The 19,757-nt window shown below is 36.9% G+C and overlaps 2 protein-coding genes across 3 annotated transcripts in view; one reads left to right on the plus strand and one right to left on the minus strand.

Moving 5' to 3' along the window:
* LOC136266170 (signal peptide, CUB and EGF-like domain-containing protein 2) overlaps window positions 1–18,115 on the plus strand; it is a 51,848-nt gene extending 33,733 nt beyond the window's left edge. The window contains exons 11-19 of one of the 2 annotated variants that reach the window (XM_066061162.1): window positions 6,464–6,586; window positions 7,913–8,035; window positions 8,096–8,221; window positions 8,553–8,675; window positions 15,559–15,684; window positions 15,733–15,855; window positions 17,220–17,260; window positions 17,315–17,372; window positions 17,429–18,115. In XM_066061162.1, the coding sequence (XP_065917234.1) occupies window positions 6,464–6,586; window positions 7,913–8,035; window positions 8,096–8,221; window positions 8,553–8,675; window positions 15,559–15,684; window positions 15,733–15,855; window positions 17,220–17,260; window positions 17,315–17,372; window positions 17,429–17,877 (1,292 nt within the window). In that variant the 3' untranslated portion in view covers window positions 17,878–18,115. The remainder of the gene's footprint in view (window positions 1–6,463; window positions 6,587–7,912; window positions 8,036–8,095; window positions 8,222–8,552; window positions 8,676–15,558; window positions 15,685–15,732; window positions 15,856–17,219; window positions 17,261–17,314; window positions 17,373–17,428) is intronic. The other variant, XM_066061163.1, reaches the window with a different exon arrangement.
* Window positions 18,116–18,847: 732 nt separating this feature from the next.
* The window catches only part of LOC136266177 (bifunctional peptidase and (3S)-lysyl hydroxylase Jmjd7-like), a 6,048-nt gene continuing 5,138 nt past the window's right edge, over window positions 18,848–19,757 (minus strand). The window contains exons 11-12 of the mRNA XM_066061175.1: window positions 19,517–19,757; window positions 18,848–19,465 (exon numbers count right to left, since the gene is read on the minus strand). The exon at window positions 19,517–19,757 is cut by the window's right edge and continues 30 nt beyond it. The gene's annotated coding sequence lies outside the window, so the exon portion shown is untranslated. The remainder of the gene's footprint in view (window positions 19,466–19,516) is intronic.

The raw sequence follows: 19,757 nt of genomic DNA on the forward strand, positions 1-19,757 counted from the left end.
TTCTTTGTAACTGAACTCTCTACAAGGTAATTTCTTCTAGCTGATCTTTCTACAGGGTCATTTGTTTGTAGCTGAACTATCTACAAGGAAACTTCTTCTAGCTGATCTCTCTACAGGTGATTTGTTTGCAGCTGAACTCTCTACATAATGGTTTCTTTGTAGCTGATCTCTCTATAGGGAGATTTGTTGTAGCTGAACTCTCTACAGGTGATTTCTTTGCAGCTGAACTCTCTACATGATGCTTTCTTTGTAGCTGAACTCTCTACAAGGTGACTTCTTCTAGCTGATCTTTCTACAGGGCGATTTGTTTGTAGCTGAACTCTCTACATGATGGTTTCTTTGTAACTGAACTCTCTACAAGGTAATTTCTTCTAGTTGATCTCTCTACAGGGAGATTTGTTTGTAGCTGAACTCTCTACAGGTGATTTGTTTGCAGCTGAACTCTCTACAAGGTGACTTCTTCTAGCTGATCTTTCTACAGGGTGATTTGTTTGTAGCTGAACTCTCTACAGGTGATTTGTTTGTAGCTGAACTCTCTACAAGGTGACTTCTTCTAGCTGATCTTTCTACAGGGTGATTTGTTTGTAGCTGATCTCTCTACAGGGGGATTTGTTTGCAGCTGAACTCTCTACATGATGGTTTCTTTGTAACTGAACTAGGTGACTCCTTCTAGCTGATCTTTCTACAGGGTGATTTGTTTGTAGCTGAACTCTCTAAAAGATAATTTCTTCTAGCTGATCTCTCTACAGGGAGATTTGTTTGTAATTGAACTCTCTACAGGTGATTTTTTTGTAGCTGATTTCTCTACATGATGGTTTCTTTGTAGCTGAACTATCTACAAGGAATCATTTTGTTAACAATTTTGACAGTAATAACCTATGTACTTTTTATTTCCGTTGCCCCTGTTCCAAATGTTTAAACATTCCAGCTCCTAGAAACTATTTTATTCTTTAACTTGTACTCTTTATAGCTACCCCTTGTAATTATTATTTGTAGTTATATAGCTTATTGTAATTTGTAAGTAATTAATTATGGCTACCAGTGCAAGACACTGGTAGACCTTCAGTTCTGTAATTTAATTGTTATAAGCTCTTAAATATTGTTTAATTTTGTTTATTGATCTGTACAGTTCTGTAAAGTATTAATAATAATAATAATAATAATAATAATAAATAATAACAAGGTAGCTTCTTCTATTGATCTCTCTACAGGGCGATTTGTTTGTAGTTGAACTCTCTACATGGTAGTTTCTTTGCAGCTGAACTCTACAAGGTGATTTCTTCTAGTTGAACTATCTCTTTCCATAGTTGCATGAACTCCCTACAAGGTAACTTCTTCTAGCTGATCTCTCTACAGGGTGAATTGTTTGTAGCTGATCTCTATACAGGTTACCTATTTCTAGCTGATCTCTTAAATTCTCTTCAGGGTGACTGCTCTATTAGGATGACTGCTCTATTAGAGTATCTCGATCTCGCACTTGTTGCGATTTCGTGTTATAACTCCGTGGCTTTAAGTCTGATTCTTCTACACCATTGAAGAGCCTTTCTAAGATGATTACTCCATCTATACAGCGATTTTCAAAGCATTACCCCAAGCGGTTTATCTGGTAGGCGTGGAAAGTAATACTTTTTTATTAGCTAATCTCGATTGCGTAATTGTTACACACTGTTGGTTTTTTCGTTGTATCTTCCTGGTTTTTAGCTCGATTTCTTTCAAACCACAAAAGGTTTGAGGTTCAATAGTTAACCTATTCACCCACCGATTTTCAGCTTCTTCCCATACGCGGTTTACCCTGTAGGCGTGACAACATATTGGTGTTATTTTTCGTGAATAATCGCTCATAACTCTTTGCCTGTGTATCGTATTCCAACCAAAGGTGGTACAGAGATGCGCCTTTATACCCCCCTTCTGTGTGCCAAATTTCAAGGCGATCGGATATGGTGTTCGCGTTTTATAGCAGTTTTTGTAAGTGTGCGAAAAGAGGAAGAAAAATAAGAAGAAAAAAAAACGAAGAAACTAAGCCAATTTTTGAAGTCGCATATCTCGGGAACGCTTGAAGCGATTTCGCTCAAATTTGGAATGTGGAGTGCTGAAGGTGGAGGGAATGTCCACTGCAAAAATCGTCTTGTTTCATCAAGGAAGCACAGAGCTACGGAGGTGCGAAAATTGCGTTTTCTTCCTTCCTGTCAATATACTCACGGGTGTTGCGCGCCGGCTTCTTGGGCCGCACGACACACTACCGTGTGTCTTGATACCTACTGTGTACCGATGTGAAACCCTGTTGTAACTCAGTTGACGTAACCCAGTGTATCCTCTTTAGAAGTGACTGTGTATTAATGTGCACTTGTACCCCAGTGTATCATGATCCACTATTACATAGGTGTATCCACAGATCCACTTGCAACCAAGTGTAGCTTCATTTAACAGGCTTATCCTCATGAACTCCTGTGTAGTCTGGTGCAACCTTGCATATATCCTCAGTGTAGTAGCCAAGTATAGCATGTTGTAAACCTGCATAGCTTGTTGTAACCCTTTGTACTCCTGTAGCCTCAGTGTAGTCATCCTCATGTAACCCAATGCAGCCTTGTGTAGCTCATTGTAACCTCATGTAACCCTGTGAAGCCTGTGTAACCTGAGCTGTTCGCAAATTCTCAAGCATTCTATTTATTAAGATAGTTAATTCAAAGACCGTCAACCTTTAGTGCTGGACACTGCGAAGGTAGTAGTAGTAATACTAATACATATAGTTGTAACCTTTTGTGTAGCCTGTTGTAATCCTGTGTTTCTTCCAGACTATAGATATTATCCTCTGTTTGACCTGTTGTAACTCTGTGTAGTCTTGTGTAACTCTGGTAGCCTCATAGAACTCTGTGTAACCTCAAGCATGCAACCCAATGTATCCTTATGTAACTCTGTGTATAGCCTCATGCTACTTTGTGTACCCTTATGTAAAGCTAATGTAACCAGATGTATCCTCCTGTAACTTTATTTATCCTAATGTAATCCTGTGTAGCCTCATGTAACCCAGTATCTCCTTATGTAATCTTGTCTAGCCTCATGAAACCTAGTGTTGCCTCATATAACCCAATGTAGCCTCGTGTAACTCTGCACAGCCTCATGTAACCTTTTGTAGCCTCATGTAATCCAATTTCTCCTCATGTAACTATATCATGTCTAGCCCCAAGTAACCCAATGTAACATCATGTAATCCAATGCAGTCTCATGTAACTCTGTACAGCCTCATGTTACCCTGTCTAGCCCTCATGTAACTCAGTGTAGCCTCATTTAACCCTGTGTAGCCTTCTGTGTATTGCCTCATGTAACTCTGTATAGTCTCATGTAACCCTGTGTATTGCCTCATGTAACCCTCTGTAGCCTCATGTAACTCTGTGTAGCCTCGTGTAACACTTTGTAGCCTCATGTCTCATGTAACCCAATGTAGCCTCATGTAACTTACATGAGGCTGCACAGAGTTACATGAGGCTGCACAGAGTTACATAAGGCTACAAAGGGTTACATGAGGCTACAAAGGGTTACATGAGGCTGCACAGAATTACACGAGGCTACATTGGGTTACATGAGGCTACATTTGGTTACATGAACTAGACATGATATGATCACATGAGGAGACATTGGGTTACATGAGGCTACACAGAGTTAAATGAGGCAATACACAGGGTTACATGAGACTATACAGAGTTACATGAGGCAATATACAGGAGGCTAAACAGGATTAAATGAGGCTACATTGAGTTACATGAGCCTACAAAGGGTTACATGAGGCTGCACAGAAGTACATGATGCTACATTGGGTTTACAAAAGGTTACATGAGGCTGCGTAGCCTCCAATGTAATATCATGCAACTCTGTGTAGGTCATGTAACCCTGTGTATTGCCTCATGTAACTCTGTGTAGCCTCATGTAACCCAATGTCTTCTCATGTAACCATACAATGTCTAGCTTCATGTAACCAAATGTAGCCTCATGTAACCCAATGTAGCCCCGTGTAGTTCTGTGCAGCCTCATGTAACCCTTTGTAGCCTCATGTAACTCTGTGTAGCCTCATGTAACCCTTTGTACCCTTATGTAACTCTGTGCAGCCTCATGTAATTCTGTGCAGCCTCATGTAAGTTACATGAGGCTACATTGGGTTACACGAGGCATGAGGCTACAAAGTGTTACACGAGGTTACACAGAGTTACATGAGGCTACAAAGGGTTACATGAGGCTGCACAGAGTTACATGAGACTACATAGAGTTACACAAGGCAAAACACAGGATTACATGGAACTACACAGAGTTACATGAGGCAATACACAGGGTTACATGAGACTATACAGAGTTACATAAGGCAATACACAGGAGGCTACACAGGGTTAAATGAGGCTACACTGAGTTACATGAGGGCTAGACAGGGTTACATGAGGCTGCACAGAGTTACATGAGACTACATTGGATTACATGACACCACATTGGGTTACTTGAGGCTAGACATGATATGGTTACATGAGGAGAAATTGGGTTACATAAGGCTACACAGAGTTACATGAGGCTACACAGAATTGCATGAGGGAATACAGAGGGTTACATGAGGCTACACAGAGTTACATGGGGCAAATACACAGGAGGCTATAAAGGGTTACATGAGGCTGTACAGAGTTACATGAGGCTACATTGGGTTACATGAGGTAACACTAGGTTACAAGAGGCTAGACAAATGTTATACAAGGAGACATTGGGTTACATGAAGCTACACAGGGTTACATGAGGCTACACAGGGTTAAATGAGGCTGCACAGAAGTACATGATGCTACATTGGGTTTACAAAAGGTTTCATGAGGCTCCAATGTAGTATCATGCAACTCTGTGCAGCTCATGTAACCCTTTGTATACTCATGTAACTCTGTCACTCTCATGCAACCTTGTGTAGCCTCATGTAGTCCAATGTAGCCTCTGTGTAGCCTCATGTAACCCTTTGTAGCCTCATGTAACTCTGTGTAGCCTCATGTAACTCTGTGTAGCCTCATGTAATCCAATGTAGCCTCATGTAACTCTGTGTAGCCTCATGTAACTCTGTGTAGCCTCATGTAGTCCAATGTAGCCTCATGTAACTCTGTGTAGCCTCATGTAACTCTGTGTAGCCTCATGTAATCTAGTGTAGCCTCATATAATTATCCCTTTATAGCCTCATGTTACCAAGTGTAGCCTCAAGTAACCCAATGTATAGCCTCATGTAACTCCGTGTAGCCTCATGTAACTCTATGTAACATCATGTAAGCCTGTGTAGCTTCATGTAACCCTGTGTATAAATTCTGTGTAGCCTCATGTAACCCTATGTATCCTTATGTAAATTTGTGCAGCCTCATGTAGTACAGTTTAGCCTGATGTGACCCACTGTAGCCTCATGTAACCCTGTGTAGCCTGACTAGCCTCATATATATCATCCAGTGTAGCCTCATGTAACATTGTGTAGCCTCATATAATTATCCCGATGTAACTTTGTGTAGCTTCATGTAAACCAATGTATCCTTATGTAACACTGTGTATAACCTCATGTAACCCTGTGTAGCCTCAGGTAACTCTGTGTAGCTTCATGTAAGCTTGTGTATAGCCTCATGTAACCCAGTGTAGCCTCTGTAATGCCTCAGTGTAGCCTCATGCAACCTTGTGCAGTATCCTGTAACCCATTGTAGCTTAATATAACCCAGTGTAGCTGCATGTAACCATGTGTAGTATCATAAATCTTTGTAGCTTTAATGTAACCCAATATAGCCTTATGTAACTCTGTGTAGCCTCATGTAACCCTGTATAGCCTGTTGTAGATGTTGATTGCAAGGTTTGTTAAGATTAACGGTATACTAATGTACATTAAGTAAAGAATTTAATGTTTTAACAAATAATGTTCATGGTTTAATAAATAATGAAAAGTACTATAGAAATCTTGCACATTTTTGGGTAAACATCAAGGAAATTATTTCCATTTCTTTTTTGGCAATGTAATTAAAAACCAAAATTTTGATACAAATGGCATTTCAAAGTTCAGGTTTTGTGCCAAAATGTGTAACTGGACAACAAATGGCACATAATAGAGAAGATACTCGTCATTATCTTGTCATTTGAGCATTATAATTATATGAATTATTTATTTAAAAAGAGTCATTATTTATTTATGAAAATGTACATATGTATAAACCATGTACAGCAAGCATATATAACCTAATTTTTTATACTTATTATATTGTTATAATTTTGATACAAATGGCACACCATACTTCTGTATAGGTGTTAATGTTAAACACACAATTATAAGTAGCTTCCATTATGTTCTATGATGATTTTAACAGTAGAATTTATGATGCTGTTTTATTTATGAGATTCCTAATAATTATACAATACTACCACCATACAATAATATTTATGTGGTATGGAATAATCACTGTGCTTAATACCTGACATTTTTCAGATAACAACGAATGTCAAACAAATAATGGAGGATGTTCACAAACATGTGAAAACACTGATGGATCTTTTCAGTGTTCCTGTTTAGAGGGATATGAGTTGACTGACAATGGCTACACCTGTGATGGTAAGGTCTACCACAACACACTTCTTTTTATTATTTTTGTGAAGACAACTTAGATTGCGAAAAGTTTGGTGTTTTTTGTAGTTGATACTTGGTGTCACTAATATGGTTTACTTCCATTAGTTGATGCCATGTTTACATAAAGTGCATCATGTGACCTTCCAAGCAAAAACCCAACTAGTTTGTATTTTTCTTGAACGTCATTTTATGACTTCTTAGTTGTATAGAAAGAAAAAACCAATGGGCTGTTAAAGAGTCAGCCTTATCTGGTGAGTACTTTTGGAGTTATCGCGATAGACAGCAAGAAAAGTAACACAGTTGATATGTGCAGTGCTTTTATGGAAAATAAAGTTCAGTCACTCATATAATACATGAAGTTGCATGACTGAATGAGGGATTAAATGTGACCGGATTTGCAAAAATGGAAATTGAGGCTGGTTTAGGGTGATATTTTTGGCTGGAAAAGTCCAGTTCTTCATGATCTCTAATTTACAGTACTACCGTACTGTATGATACTGTAAGTCAGGAGTGAAACAGGCTATAAAGACTTGCATTATTTTGTGAACTGGGGAATTCAACAAGGTACAGTACATGCACCCCTGCTATGGCTTAGAAAGAGTTTTACTGCAACATATAAAACAAACACACATAACTCATGTTTTTGCACTATAAAAACAAAACAAAGATGAGAATCTACTGTTGTATTAGGTTTTCAATTTGAATCTTCTGTCACTCTTTCCTGAAGGGATTAAAACACATGTAAAAGTTTTTGTAGCATGGGTTTCCAATGTATTTCAGTGGAATTTATCACAGAAACAGAATTTAAGCAATTGTTAGGTGATTTTCTGTTTCTCATCAGAAAATCCTAATAATAAAATGCAGGTGGGCGGGCCATTACTATTCTCCATTCAATTACACTACATGCCACAATACCCAGGTTATGTCCAAATACTGGTCCAATTCCAATGTACAGTCAGCTCCACTGACAAGCACAACGGCAATCAAGATTGTCTGTTTGACATGCCTATGGTCAGTTTAACTTTTTGCTTGCAAAAACTCTGTAATTATTATATTGTATGAGTGCTCACTGCACGAATCAGACAATCCAATAAGCATTGCTTGGCACCGTTTTGCTTGTGAGTATCCATCCCAATGGGATGAATACTTGCAAATAAATTGGGTACCACACCCTTTATATAGTGAGCTTTTAATCACTTGCACTCTCACAAGATGATGTTACATTTGAGCGGTATATATGAACCGTATATGTACGTATATCCACAAATTCTTTTTTACCTATGCATTTTACAACTATTGCATATTTCACAGATGTTAGGGAGTGTTTCATTGGTACACATGACTGCTCTCAAGTCTGTGTGGAGCGAACTGGAGGATTTGACTGTAACTGTTTGGATGGTTATGAGTTACAAGAGGATGGAATATCCTGTGAAGGTTAAAACTATTACCTTATTATAATAATGATGTACAAACATGTTATCTCTTTTGTTACAGATATTGATGAATGCTCACAAGGAACTACAGAATGTAATCAAGATTGTATTAATATGAATGGAAGTTACAATTGTTCGTGTTATGATGGATATGAGCCACATCTTGATAATACAACTTTGTGTGTTGGTATGCAATTCAATATAGTATTCAGTGATAGAATTATTAGACTACAAAATGAGTGTTATAATTTTTATAATACAACTTTAGCAGGGGGAGGCACACCAGTGTGGTAGGTGTACGTGTAAGTGGCTGGGCATATTAGAGCAATTTACTATTAGTGCCGTTCTAATTTTTCCTTATACTTATTAATTTGCCAGGTTAATGGATTGAGGTTTGCAATTTTTGACTGAAATACATATCATCCAAAAATTCCCTCAATTATTAGCCATATTGGTTTGGCGGTATTGATTTATTATAATAAGTTGCTTCTATGATGTTCAAAATTTGTTTTATTCAGATGTCAATGAATGTCAAACTGATAATGGAGGATGTACACAAACATGTGATAACACTGATGGATCTTATCAGTGTTCCTGTTGGGATGGATATGAGTTGACTAGTGATGGTCACACTTGCAATGGTGGGCAAACTGTTCTCTTGTTTGGTACTAAGATATCTATTAGTGGGTTGTTTGACTCCTAAATACCAGTAGCGTAGCTATCAAATACAACTTCCTAATTAAAATTAATGGATTAAATGTTGAGTGTGATTGAAAATACTTAACTTTAATGCTTCAAAAATTGAATGTTTCAATACAGCAGTCATTGCTATACTTAACCTCACCAGGTGTCCTTCAATGCTATACCAGTATTTCAGGCTATGATTATGCATAATAATACAGTATTATAGATATAGGGTCATTCCATGTCAAATCAACCAGGAATTTAGGGTCACCTCTCAGATTTTGACGAAACTTGGTGTGTTTGTAGTATCTGTGGCGCTTATCACTTGTGCAAATTTTTAGCTCCATACACCACATAGTTTCAGATTTACAACCAAGAATATTTCATGAAAAATTGGTCCATCTGTAGACACAAAATCGATCGTAACTTCGCACTGTGTAAATATTTTTAAACACAATTTTCACTTATGGAAGACTGTTGATTGACCTTTCCAGTGATCCCTAAATTATGGGATAAACGGTTTGAAAGTACTTTATTGAAAATTTTAATCCTTTATATTTCAAAAAATGCTGCCTGAAATTCTTCGAATTTTTTGATGAATAATGATTGGGTCATGATCTATGTTTGATGAAATTTTTGTGGTGGGACCACAATGGACTCAAGAGACATAATGAATTATGTTGTTGTATGCAGTGAATTTTGTAATCTATTATTGCTGTATGGGAGTGTATACCTCCAATAACCACTCACAACAAGGTCATGACAAGTTTGTCTTACAGAGTGAAGGTGTCTAGGTACAGTGCAACCTGAATCGGTGACCACCTGTATTGAAAGACCACCTATCTGCAGTTTATCTAATTGGATATTAAGGTGCAGCACCAAAGCATTAACCCTTTCTAGCAAATCCAAAAATGGTCCTTATTTGACAGGTGGACTTTAAATGAGATCACCATGCATCCATAAACAGGTGAATGTTGTACCATCCCTTTTGAAAATACTTTATTAACTCAAATCCCACCATAGTGCACTTACATACTTAGCCCCACTCCACACTATTCAAATTATGTACATTGCTGCATAGATACAACAGACCTCCTCGAAAAGGATACACAGATGCCTTGATCTCATTCTATAATTCTACATACAATTGGATCCAAGACAAGTCTGTGGTTTCTCAAAAAATAAACACTTTATCTATGGTCCAAGGAATACACTGTATACAGTAGATGCATTACTTGTACAAGACATTTTTATATTATGAAGTACCTCAATATGTGATTTATAGTACTGTCATTACTAAATGGTTTTTCAAAGTACTTTGCATTCATGCTTTGAAGATCAGTACAGGCAGATGTTACATACAGATGAAAATGTGGTCAACATGTTTACCTCCTGCATGAGTATGTGCATGAATTTATGGCTGATTTTCAAAGTGGTCATAAATGTAAAGTAATTTAGTAATTAGTTTCACACATTGAGGTGCAAGTAATGCATGTACAGTATATAGTAAAACCGCTCCATTCCTAGGACCATAATTATAAAGTGCTCATATCACAGAAGCCACAGAAGTATCTTGGTCTATATATATTATTGTACCACTAGAGTGGGATTATAAACAGGCGTCCTGGTAATCAAGGTGTCCTGGTATCCTTTTTGAGGAGTTCTGTTGTATACGTACCTATGCAGCCACATACGCAAGTTAAATAGGGCTAAGTCCACCACAGTGGGATTCAAGAAGGTATTTCTAAAGAGATGATGTAACATTCACATGTTATGTTATATGGGCACATGGTGGTTATATCTGTAATTTAAAGTCCACCCGTCTAATAAGGACCATTTTTTGGATTTGCTAGAAAAAGTTGATGTTTTGGTGCTATACATTAACATCCAATTAAAGAGCTGCAGCACATAGATGGTTTTTCAATACAGGCGGTTGCACTGTACCTAGACACCTTCACTCTGTAAGACAAACTTGTCGTGGCCTTGTTGTGAGTGGTTATTGGAGGTGTACACTCCCATACAGCAATAATAGACTAAAAAATTTCGCTGCGTACATCAACATAATTCATTATATCGCTTGAGCCCATTGTGGTCCCACCACAAAAAGTTGTGGTCCCACCACAAAAGTTGATCAAACATAGATCATGACCCAATCATTATTCATCAAAAAAGTCGAAGAATTTCGGGCAGCATTTTTTGAAATATAAAACATTAAAATTTTCAATAAAGTACTTTCAAACCATAATTAAGTAGATATCCCATAATTTAGTGATCACTGGAAAGTTCAATCAACAGTCTTCCATCAGTGAAAATTGTGTTTAAAAATATTTACACAGTGCAAAGTTACAATTGATTTTGTATCTACAGATGAACCAATTTTTCATGAAATATTCAAAATATTTGAGGTCATAAATCAGAAACTATGCAGTGGTATGGGACTAAAAATTTGCATGAGTGATAAGCACCACAGGTACTACAAACACACCAAGTTTCATCAAAATCTGAGAGGTGATCCTAAATTCCCGGTTGATTTGACACCTATACTGTATTTCAGTATACACATATACTATATTTCATTTAAATCATTAAAATTATTTCATCGAAGCTAGCATCTGATGAAAATTAATTGCATGAAAAATTTACTGACATAATTGAGTGTAATATTAGAGAAGTTGAATTAATTCGGTTAACTGCTTTCTGGCCACCTGGATCGAGGCTTAGCCGTTTGCATGTCAAGAGTGTAGGTCTTTGCTGCAGTATTTTAAAATTAAATGAAGTATATGCAAGTTGCATGGAATGAGCTTCTAGCTACAGCAATTCCACTACCGTCCATTATTTGATTTGTGATGGACACCTTCTGAATATGGGGTGCAGCCTCCATGGAATGGAGATGCCACACTTAAGTTTCACTGCTTGTTATGCTGCTTCTCCTATATACAAAAAAGGACAGTATATAATTTTAACAATTTGTAACCGGATTTGCAAACACACACACCCAATTCTATATGTACTTGGGAGACCGTAACTTTGTGTTCAAAAAGATACAAACCTGAAATTTTCTCCATCCATTAACCTATGTTGGTGCTCACTGCCGACCAAATTGCAAGTGAATAACTTGTTCCAATCTCAAGTTATGAAATGTCAAAGTTTGTAAATTGGATGTGTGTGGAAGACCCCTTTTCGCAAAATTTGATAAAGTTACATAGATCATTGTTAAAAAATTTTGTTGCTTGAGGACACAGGTGAAAATTTTGACACAAAAGTTTAACTTGTGAAAATTTCTCACAGCATATGTTTACGGTATGTAATTTTTTTGTAATGGTGTGATAATATAATGTTGTAGTTATAACACGGAATGCAGGCTTTGCCTGATATGTATGCCCGACAGCTCAAGCCCGAGAGTTGAGGACATATATATATATATATCAGGCAAAAGCCTGAATGCCCCATGCTACAACTAATACGTAACATTTCCTGGCTAATAACCACACTAGGTAACCAATCACTCAAGTGGTGGAACCACATTATAAGTATAAATATATATATATATGTATATACCATACAGTACGATAGTACAGTATGGTAGGGACAACAAAGATGTGGGCGTGGTCTACGAAGATAAATCAAGCCAAAATCATCTTTGCAAACCCTTCACGGCCACTTGACAGTACTGGTCAGGTATAACCAAGCCCAAACATGCCTTCAGAACGACCAGAAGCATTTTCGATTAGGTGCTACGGAATTTAAAAAAATATATATATTTTCGTGAATTTTCTACTGCCTGCCTGCCTGCCTGCCCGCCCGCCTGCCTGCCTGATGGATTCAGTCAAGCGTAGCGGAAAATTGGCTACAGCTACAGCCTTACTTCTTTGGAGGAAATGCTTCAAATTTCATGGAGATGAAACTTTTAGTATTTTAAATATCCTACAATGTACGCGCTATTGCGTACCGATTTTCCTTTGATCCTTCTTTATCGTGGCCATTGCTCATCTGTAGGGCTTCCATATCAATAGGGCTTCCATAATCATTGTGAATACACGTGTTATCGCACCAAACTTTTAGAATACGTTTGTGATTTGACGTTTGGTTTATACAGGACCTATCGTACGTCGTCGACAAGATACACGCCTGAGACATCTTGTTTAGTATTAGTGTGTTTGTTGTTTAGCAGCTAGGTTTAACTGCTTGCATTTCTAAACGCATTTCTTTGCGACTAACACATTCTTTGCTATTACAGTATTAACACTTCTTTATGTATCCTTGCATGTGCTTACTATTGTCTACACAAGTCAGCAAAACCATATACATACATGATTGGAATAGTCAAATAACTATCTAAAGCTGTTAACACTATGAAGTGTAAAATGCATATACAAAACTTCTAATTCAATGCATGGATAATAATGTATTAAGTGCATAATCTCATAGAAACCCTGCATATTATGTTTTGTCACAATTCCTTGTCAGTTGTCAGTCACTCCAGCAGCATCGTCCTTATGTGCAACAATTACTTATTGTGTTCCACCATATTCCCACTCCAATGATCAATGTGTACTGTATAGCTAACCTATGACAGGTACAAAGAAAGCATAGCTTATTTGGTAACATCATTGTTAACAAAGTTATAGCTAATGAATGTGTAAAAGGTAGAGTAGGGCTTATCATACCGTACGATAGTAACTGTATAGTAGAGACCACAAAGGAGTAGGCGTGGCCCACAAAATAATATCACCCAAACATCAGCCTCAATTTTCCCTTACAACAATGAGGCAGTATTAGTGAGGTAAAACTAAACCCAAACAAGCTTTCAGATCGACCCGAAATGCTTTCAACAAGTTCTTGATTAAAATGCTGTGTAACAGGTTGAACATAGCTGACAACGAAGTGTATTGGTAACTTCACTTTTCACATGATAATTGATATAGCTGGGGCACGCGGTGCCTTTTCAGATGCAGTATGCGTGGGGCCACCAGCTATAATAAAATTATTTATAAAAAAAGTTAACAAACAAGTACACGAAAAAATTTGGAATTTTCAACTAGAGTAGGGATGACAGTACATTGATAAAAAGTACTGAAACAAGTGCATAGGGGTAGTGAACAATACTAAAATACAGTTTAATAATATATAAGACGTGTTATATCCCTACTGTGCTTAAGATGCCATAATGGAAATGCACAGTAGGGATATAACACGTCTTATTATTTAACTGTATTTTAGTTGTTCACTACCCCTATGCACTTGTTTCAGTACTTTTTACAAATGTACTGTTGTCCCTACTCTAGTTGAAAATTCCAAATTTTTTCGTGTACTTGTATTATATACATGCCTGAATAATTCGATTATGGGTCAGCAGCTGGTACATTCTGGCTATGATGAATGGACAAATCCTAGATATATATCACGGAGAATTTTAGTCTCAAGGGTTCAATGTTTTAATCAGTGCTTTTGATTGAATCATTTATGGTGTAATTACTGGGCCTAGATGATTGGGTAAGCTTGCTTGTAGGGTGGATGTTTCGTACAGAGTGGTAATTTCGTGTTATCAGTACAGTGGGTATGGTCCGCATTCAAAATCATGTTTGTTATAGAACTAGTTCTCACCTTTTCCTAACGTTTTTCAACTTGTAGGATAGTGAGGATCACAAAACACTTTTGGTCTGAGTGGCTTTCATGGCCAAATTGGTTATGCATACTAATCATACAAGTATAAAAATTAATAGATTGGGTGTTGAGTTTGAATGAATAGGCTTAATTTTAGTGCTTAAAAATTGAAAATTTCAATACAGCAGTCATTGCTATATTTAACCTCAGTCCTTTGCATGCTTTATATTGTCAGGCTATGATTATGCATACAGAAGTATATTGTACTTTGCGTGGGAGGATCAAAGTGCCATTGCATACTGTATTTTTTATACAGTTACCAATTAGCCACATAACTGTACTGTATGAGTCATACAGTACAGTTATGCACATTATTGGATAAATGCAGTGGAACTTCAGTTATCTGGACCCCACTTATCTGGATTTTTGGTTAACCGAATTATGAAAATGACTGCTCTATTAGAGTAGTGACTGCCCTATTAAGATAGTTGAAAATGCAGATATTTTAAAATTTTGATTATTTTAAGGTTATTTATACACAGTTTCAGAGATATACAGACTTTTCAGACTTATGGACCAACTCTGGTCCCAAGGGATTTGGATAATTGAGGTTCCACCGTACACTAAATTTATGTAGAACAGTTATGTAAGGAGTGTTATGAAAACAACTCCACTTAGACAGCATGCTTGATCACATGCGTGGCCACTTTCTGCCACACCCTTACACTATTGGAGCATGCCACCACACTCTTAAATGACCAGGGTATGGCAAGCTCATCCCTTATTGATCTAGCTGTAATCAGCTGCAGTTTGCTGTAGAAAACGACATGTCAACCACACCCCTTAATTTATTGCATAACTCACTTCACAAAACATAGAGATACAGTATTCTAGCTAAGAAGTCACAGCCTCATGTGTACATCTATATCATACCTGTTCTCCAACAAAAAAAAAGTTGACAAACTAGTCCAATTAAAGTGAAGTAGGATTTCAGTAATAAAAGGTAGTGAAACAAAAGATAATTGTAACCATGTCAAGTTTTGGTCATAATAAATAAATGAGTGGTACTATATAGTATATAGTATCCAAGGAAATAGAATTACTACGGTTTAGACTTTTTGTTGTAATTTACTTTTTGTTTAATAAGTTTTTTGGCCACTATTAATGGTTTATTACTGTTTTGGTAGTTTATTAGTGTCAGTAGTACCAGTCTTGCACTCTTCATCACATTTTCAGATGTCAATGAGTGTGAGAAATTCTCCAACGGAGGATGTGATCACAATTGTACTAGCACTAATGGTAGCTACTACTGTTCTTGTCATGATGGATATATTCTTGGAAATGATGCCTCCAGTTGTATTGGTACGTGTGATACATTGTGTGTGGCTAATAGTTACTGTTGTGATTCAGATATCAATGAATGTCAAACTGACAATGGAGGATGTTCACAAACATGTGATAACACTAAAGGATCTTATCAGTGTTCCTGTGATAAGGGACAAGAGTTGACTGAGGATAAACACAGTTGTACTGGTGAGTAAAATCAGGGGTAGATCCAGGCGGGGTTCAAAAGGTTCCATGGAACCCCCCTTTTGAAAGAGCCTCTCTTACTTGAGATACTCTAATAGAGCAGTCAAGATCGAGATACTCTAATAGAGCAGTCACAGCATTCTTAAGAGGAGCAGTGTAGTAGGCTACATGTGGAGTTATAAATAAAGAAATATAGTTGGTGAGGGTATCTATGGTGAGGGGCAGCTATTGTTAGCAGGTGGTGACTTTTTTTTTTTTTTGGTCTTCGACTTACAGCCTATGCTGAAGTTCAATTCCAGAGTGGAACTCCTCTTTTATAAAGCTTGGATCTGCCCCTGACAATGCGTAATAAAATGCTACCAAGTTTAATGGAATTCATAGATTAATCTGTAAGTGATAGTTATCCCACTGGTATAGGAACCATGGATCCACTGATACAAATGGAATGACTTACAATCAAAACATTACAACTACAAATACGCATAGCATGGATTCATTTAGCATTCCCAATTGATAAATTACTGGAGTTCTGTACCTTTATATACTGCACACCAAAGCCATAGCAATATATATATATAAGGTCATGCTCAGTTTTGCTTTTAATGTTAGAATGTCTAAAAAACTCACTAATGAAAATGGCTATTCTGCTTCTTTGTTCTATGTACAAATTATTCAGCATTATCTACTAATGAAGAACAGCAAGACAACGCCTTTACAATCAATATAGAATTGCAACTAAATGCGCATCCAATTAACATTTACTGAGAAATGAAGTGGCCATTCCACTTCGTTTTCAGGTATGTTCTATTTGTTTTATGGCATTGCAAACAAAGAACAGCAAGAGAAGTGCCTTGCAATTAATCCAGTCAGTACAGAAATTACAGATGACTCTCGTGACTGCAGCTGAACTGAAGCCATCACACATTTACTGCTAATCAACACCTATGCAGTATGTAGTGGAGAATGGAATGGGACACAAAGGAGGACAAAGGTAAGTCCATGATGCATGCACTGTAGCCACTGCAGTTAGTGACAAGGTAAATCTCAGGATGCAGTGATGTACATTAAACAAAGGAGAAATCAAATCTGTAGACTTCATCTTAGTCAAGTTATATGCTTGGTTAGAGACATCAGCTAGTTAGTACATGAATTCTAATTTTCTTATTGGAAGAGTTTAGGATCACTCTAAAGGCTTGGTTATGCCTAACGAAAGGAAAGGTACTGTTTTTAGGTGATATTGTTGGGCAAGAAAGCCCAAACCTCCATGATCCTTATTATACTACTGTATGGTTGTGTAAGATTATTTTATTACTGCATGAAATGATTGATCAATTCTATTATACTTGTTGTTTGTGTATCATTCATAGCAACAGCCATTAAAGAAGCCCAATCTTCATCATCTGGACAGGTAAATAGCTGCATTTAATAGTTGCATATATTCAAACTTTTCCAATTATTGCAGGAGGAAAGTGGTGGATCAAATGTCTTACCAGTAGCTGGTGGTATTTCAGGAACAGTTGGTGAGTGCTATTTAATATGCTTATTCTGTTATTATGCTTTTTTCCACAACATATAGTTGTAGTTTTATTGATTCTGGTGATAATCATAATAATAGTGGTGATAATCATAATAATAGTGGTGAGACGAAAGCGAAGAAGCGCACAGAGTACAAACCTATCTTCAGCAGCCCAAGCAATAGATAACCCAATTTACGAGGTAGAAATGAAACGAACTGATGAGACTGTTCAGAACCCACATTATGCTGCTGCACCAGGAGCTGCTACACAGGATAATATCTATAATAGTCCTGAACAACCTGCCAGCAACACTTGTGACAAACCTGCTAGCCCTTATGAAAATCACACCAATGCTTATCAAAATCTGCTACCAGGAAATGATCATGAGTATGGTGTTCCTAAAAATAAAAAGACTAGTACATCCAGCTTGTCTTTAATGCGTCGTAAAGAAAGCAAGAGCAGATATGAGCGACTCTCAACTGTTGAACAGCCTGGAGATGACCCTTAGCTGACTGGCTGCTGGGTGATGTTTATTAATTAACTTTGCTGCTTTAAAGGTTTATATTGTAGTTTTCCTGCCTTTATGAACTGCATTTATATTTTATCTAGGTAGTAGATAGAACTATGTGTATACACACGTAGTATCTGTTGTATGATTATTAATGCACACAGAACCTCTCTTTCAATTGTTGACAGCTTGTGCACTATTTGTTGCTGTGTACATACAGCAAGATATCAGCTTCATAATCGATGCACGTACATATAGTAGGTGGTCACTGCAATAACTAGTTAGTGAATATATCACTATTGTCATACACATACAGCTGCACAATGCATGGCCATTATCAAACAGTACGGTAGTACTGTTTAAGTAGGGATCCCCCGAAAATGACGCTCGCCGCCTAAAATTCCGCATTTAAAAATCATCCTAGAGACATCTTATGCCACAAAAACCACCTTACAGAATAACATTAGTCCATCTAACATGAAATACAGCAATAGAAACAAGAAAACACTTACCGGTAACCAGATATAGAATTTTAAGAAAATCTCCAAAACTTGAAATTTTGTCTCACTCACTCACTCACTGACCATAATTGCAATTTAAGCCTAGAGCCCAAACGAAGCAGCGCACTGTCACCATTTTACACCACAACAACAAACTCACTGCTAGTGGGATGTACCTTTTGGGGTTCTGATGAGTGTACGCCCTGTGTACCACAGGAAGTTACTGATAAATAATATGCAAGATTTTACAACAAATATGACTATCCACATACTCTATGGAATTGTTGGCCAATTGAATACACTATAGCAAGTAATATCACCTAAGGAATCTATTGTGATACTTATTGTAGAATTGTTTATAGAATTTGCAATGCATTTTTCTGTGAATCTTATCACAAATCATCTGACAAACTTATTGTATTTCATTTGTTAAATTTTCTATAAAACCATTGAAGAATTCCTCATTGCAGTTTTACTACTAATTTTGTTATAATTTTTCATGACACAAAAAACTTACAAAAATACAACCAAAACTAAAAGCATACAGTAATACAACATGTCCTGCATCAGTACATAGCTATAGTCCTGTCCTTTAGTAATCATATGTTCTGTCTGTTAAGTGATCAACAAATGTTCCATCTGTTTAGTGACAAATGTTCCGTCTGTTTAGTGATCAACAAATGTTCCGTCTGTTTAGAGATCACCAAAATAAAGTTCCATTTGTTTAGTGTTCAACAAATGTTCATCTGTTTAGTGTTCAACAAATGTTCCGTCTGTATAGTGTTCAACAAATTTCTGTCCATTTAGTGTTCAACACATGTTCTGTCTGTTTAGTAATCAACAAATGTTCCATCTGCTTAGTGATCAACAAATTTAGTAAAATTATGTTCCGTTTGTTTAGTGATCATCAACAAATGTTCCATCTGTGAAGAGATCAACAACAAATGTTTGTCTGTTTAGTAGTCAACAATGTTCCATCTGGATCATCCGAAGAATTCTCCACATACAAATCCCAATTGTTACAAATGTGTGGCTCGAATAAAAAATCTTCAGCAAATTGGCCATAGCCTCAGAAATATAGCTCTTCCCTGCAGTATAATAATATAATCAGCTGTGCATATAATTAAATAATAACTCACAAAGTTTAGACAACCATTATTCGTGCTGAAATCCTTCCATTGTTCTAGATTTTTTATTCAGAACACTCATTTGGGTATAAATTATTAATTGACGGAGACTCCTTCAATGGAACATCAACAAATTAATTGACGGAGACTCCTTCGATGGAACATCTACACACTTCAATAGTTTCAAATACACTCCAGATCAAAGCATTCTTCTGGTTTTTGTACACCCACACCAAACAGATTTTATTTTGAC

The sequence above is a fragment of the Dysidea avara genome, chromosome 9 (assembly GCF_963678975.1).
Source record: "Dysidea avara chromosome 9, odDysAvar1.4, whole genome shotgun sequence".
NCBI classification, from domain to species: domain Eukaryota; kingdom Metazoa; phylum Porifera; class Demospongiae; order Dictyoceratida; family Dysideidae; genus Dysidea; species Dysidea avara.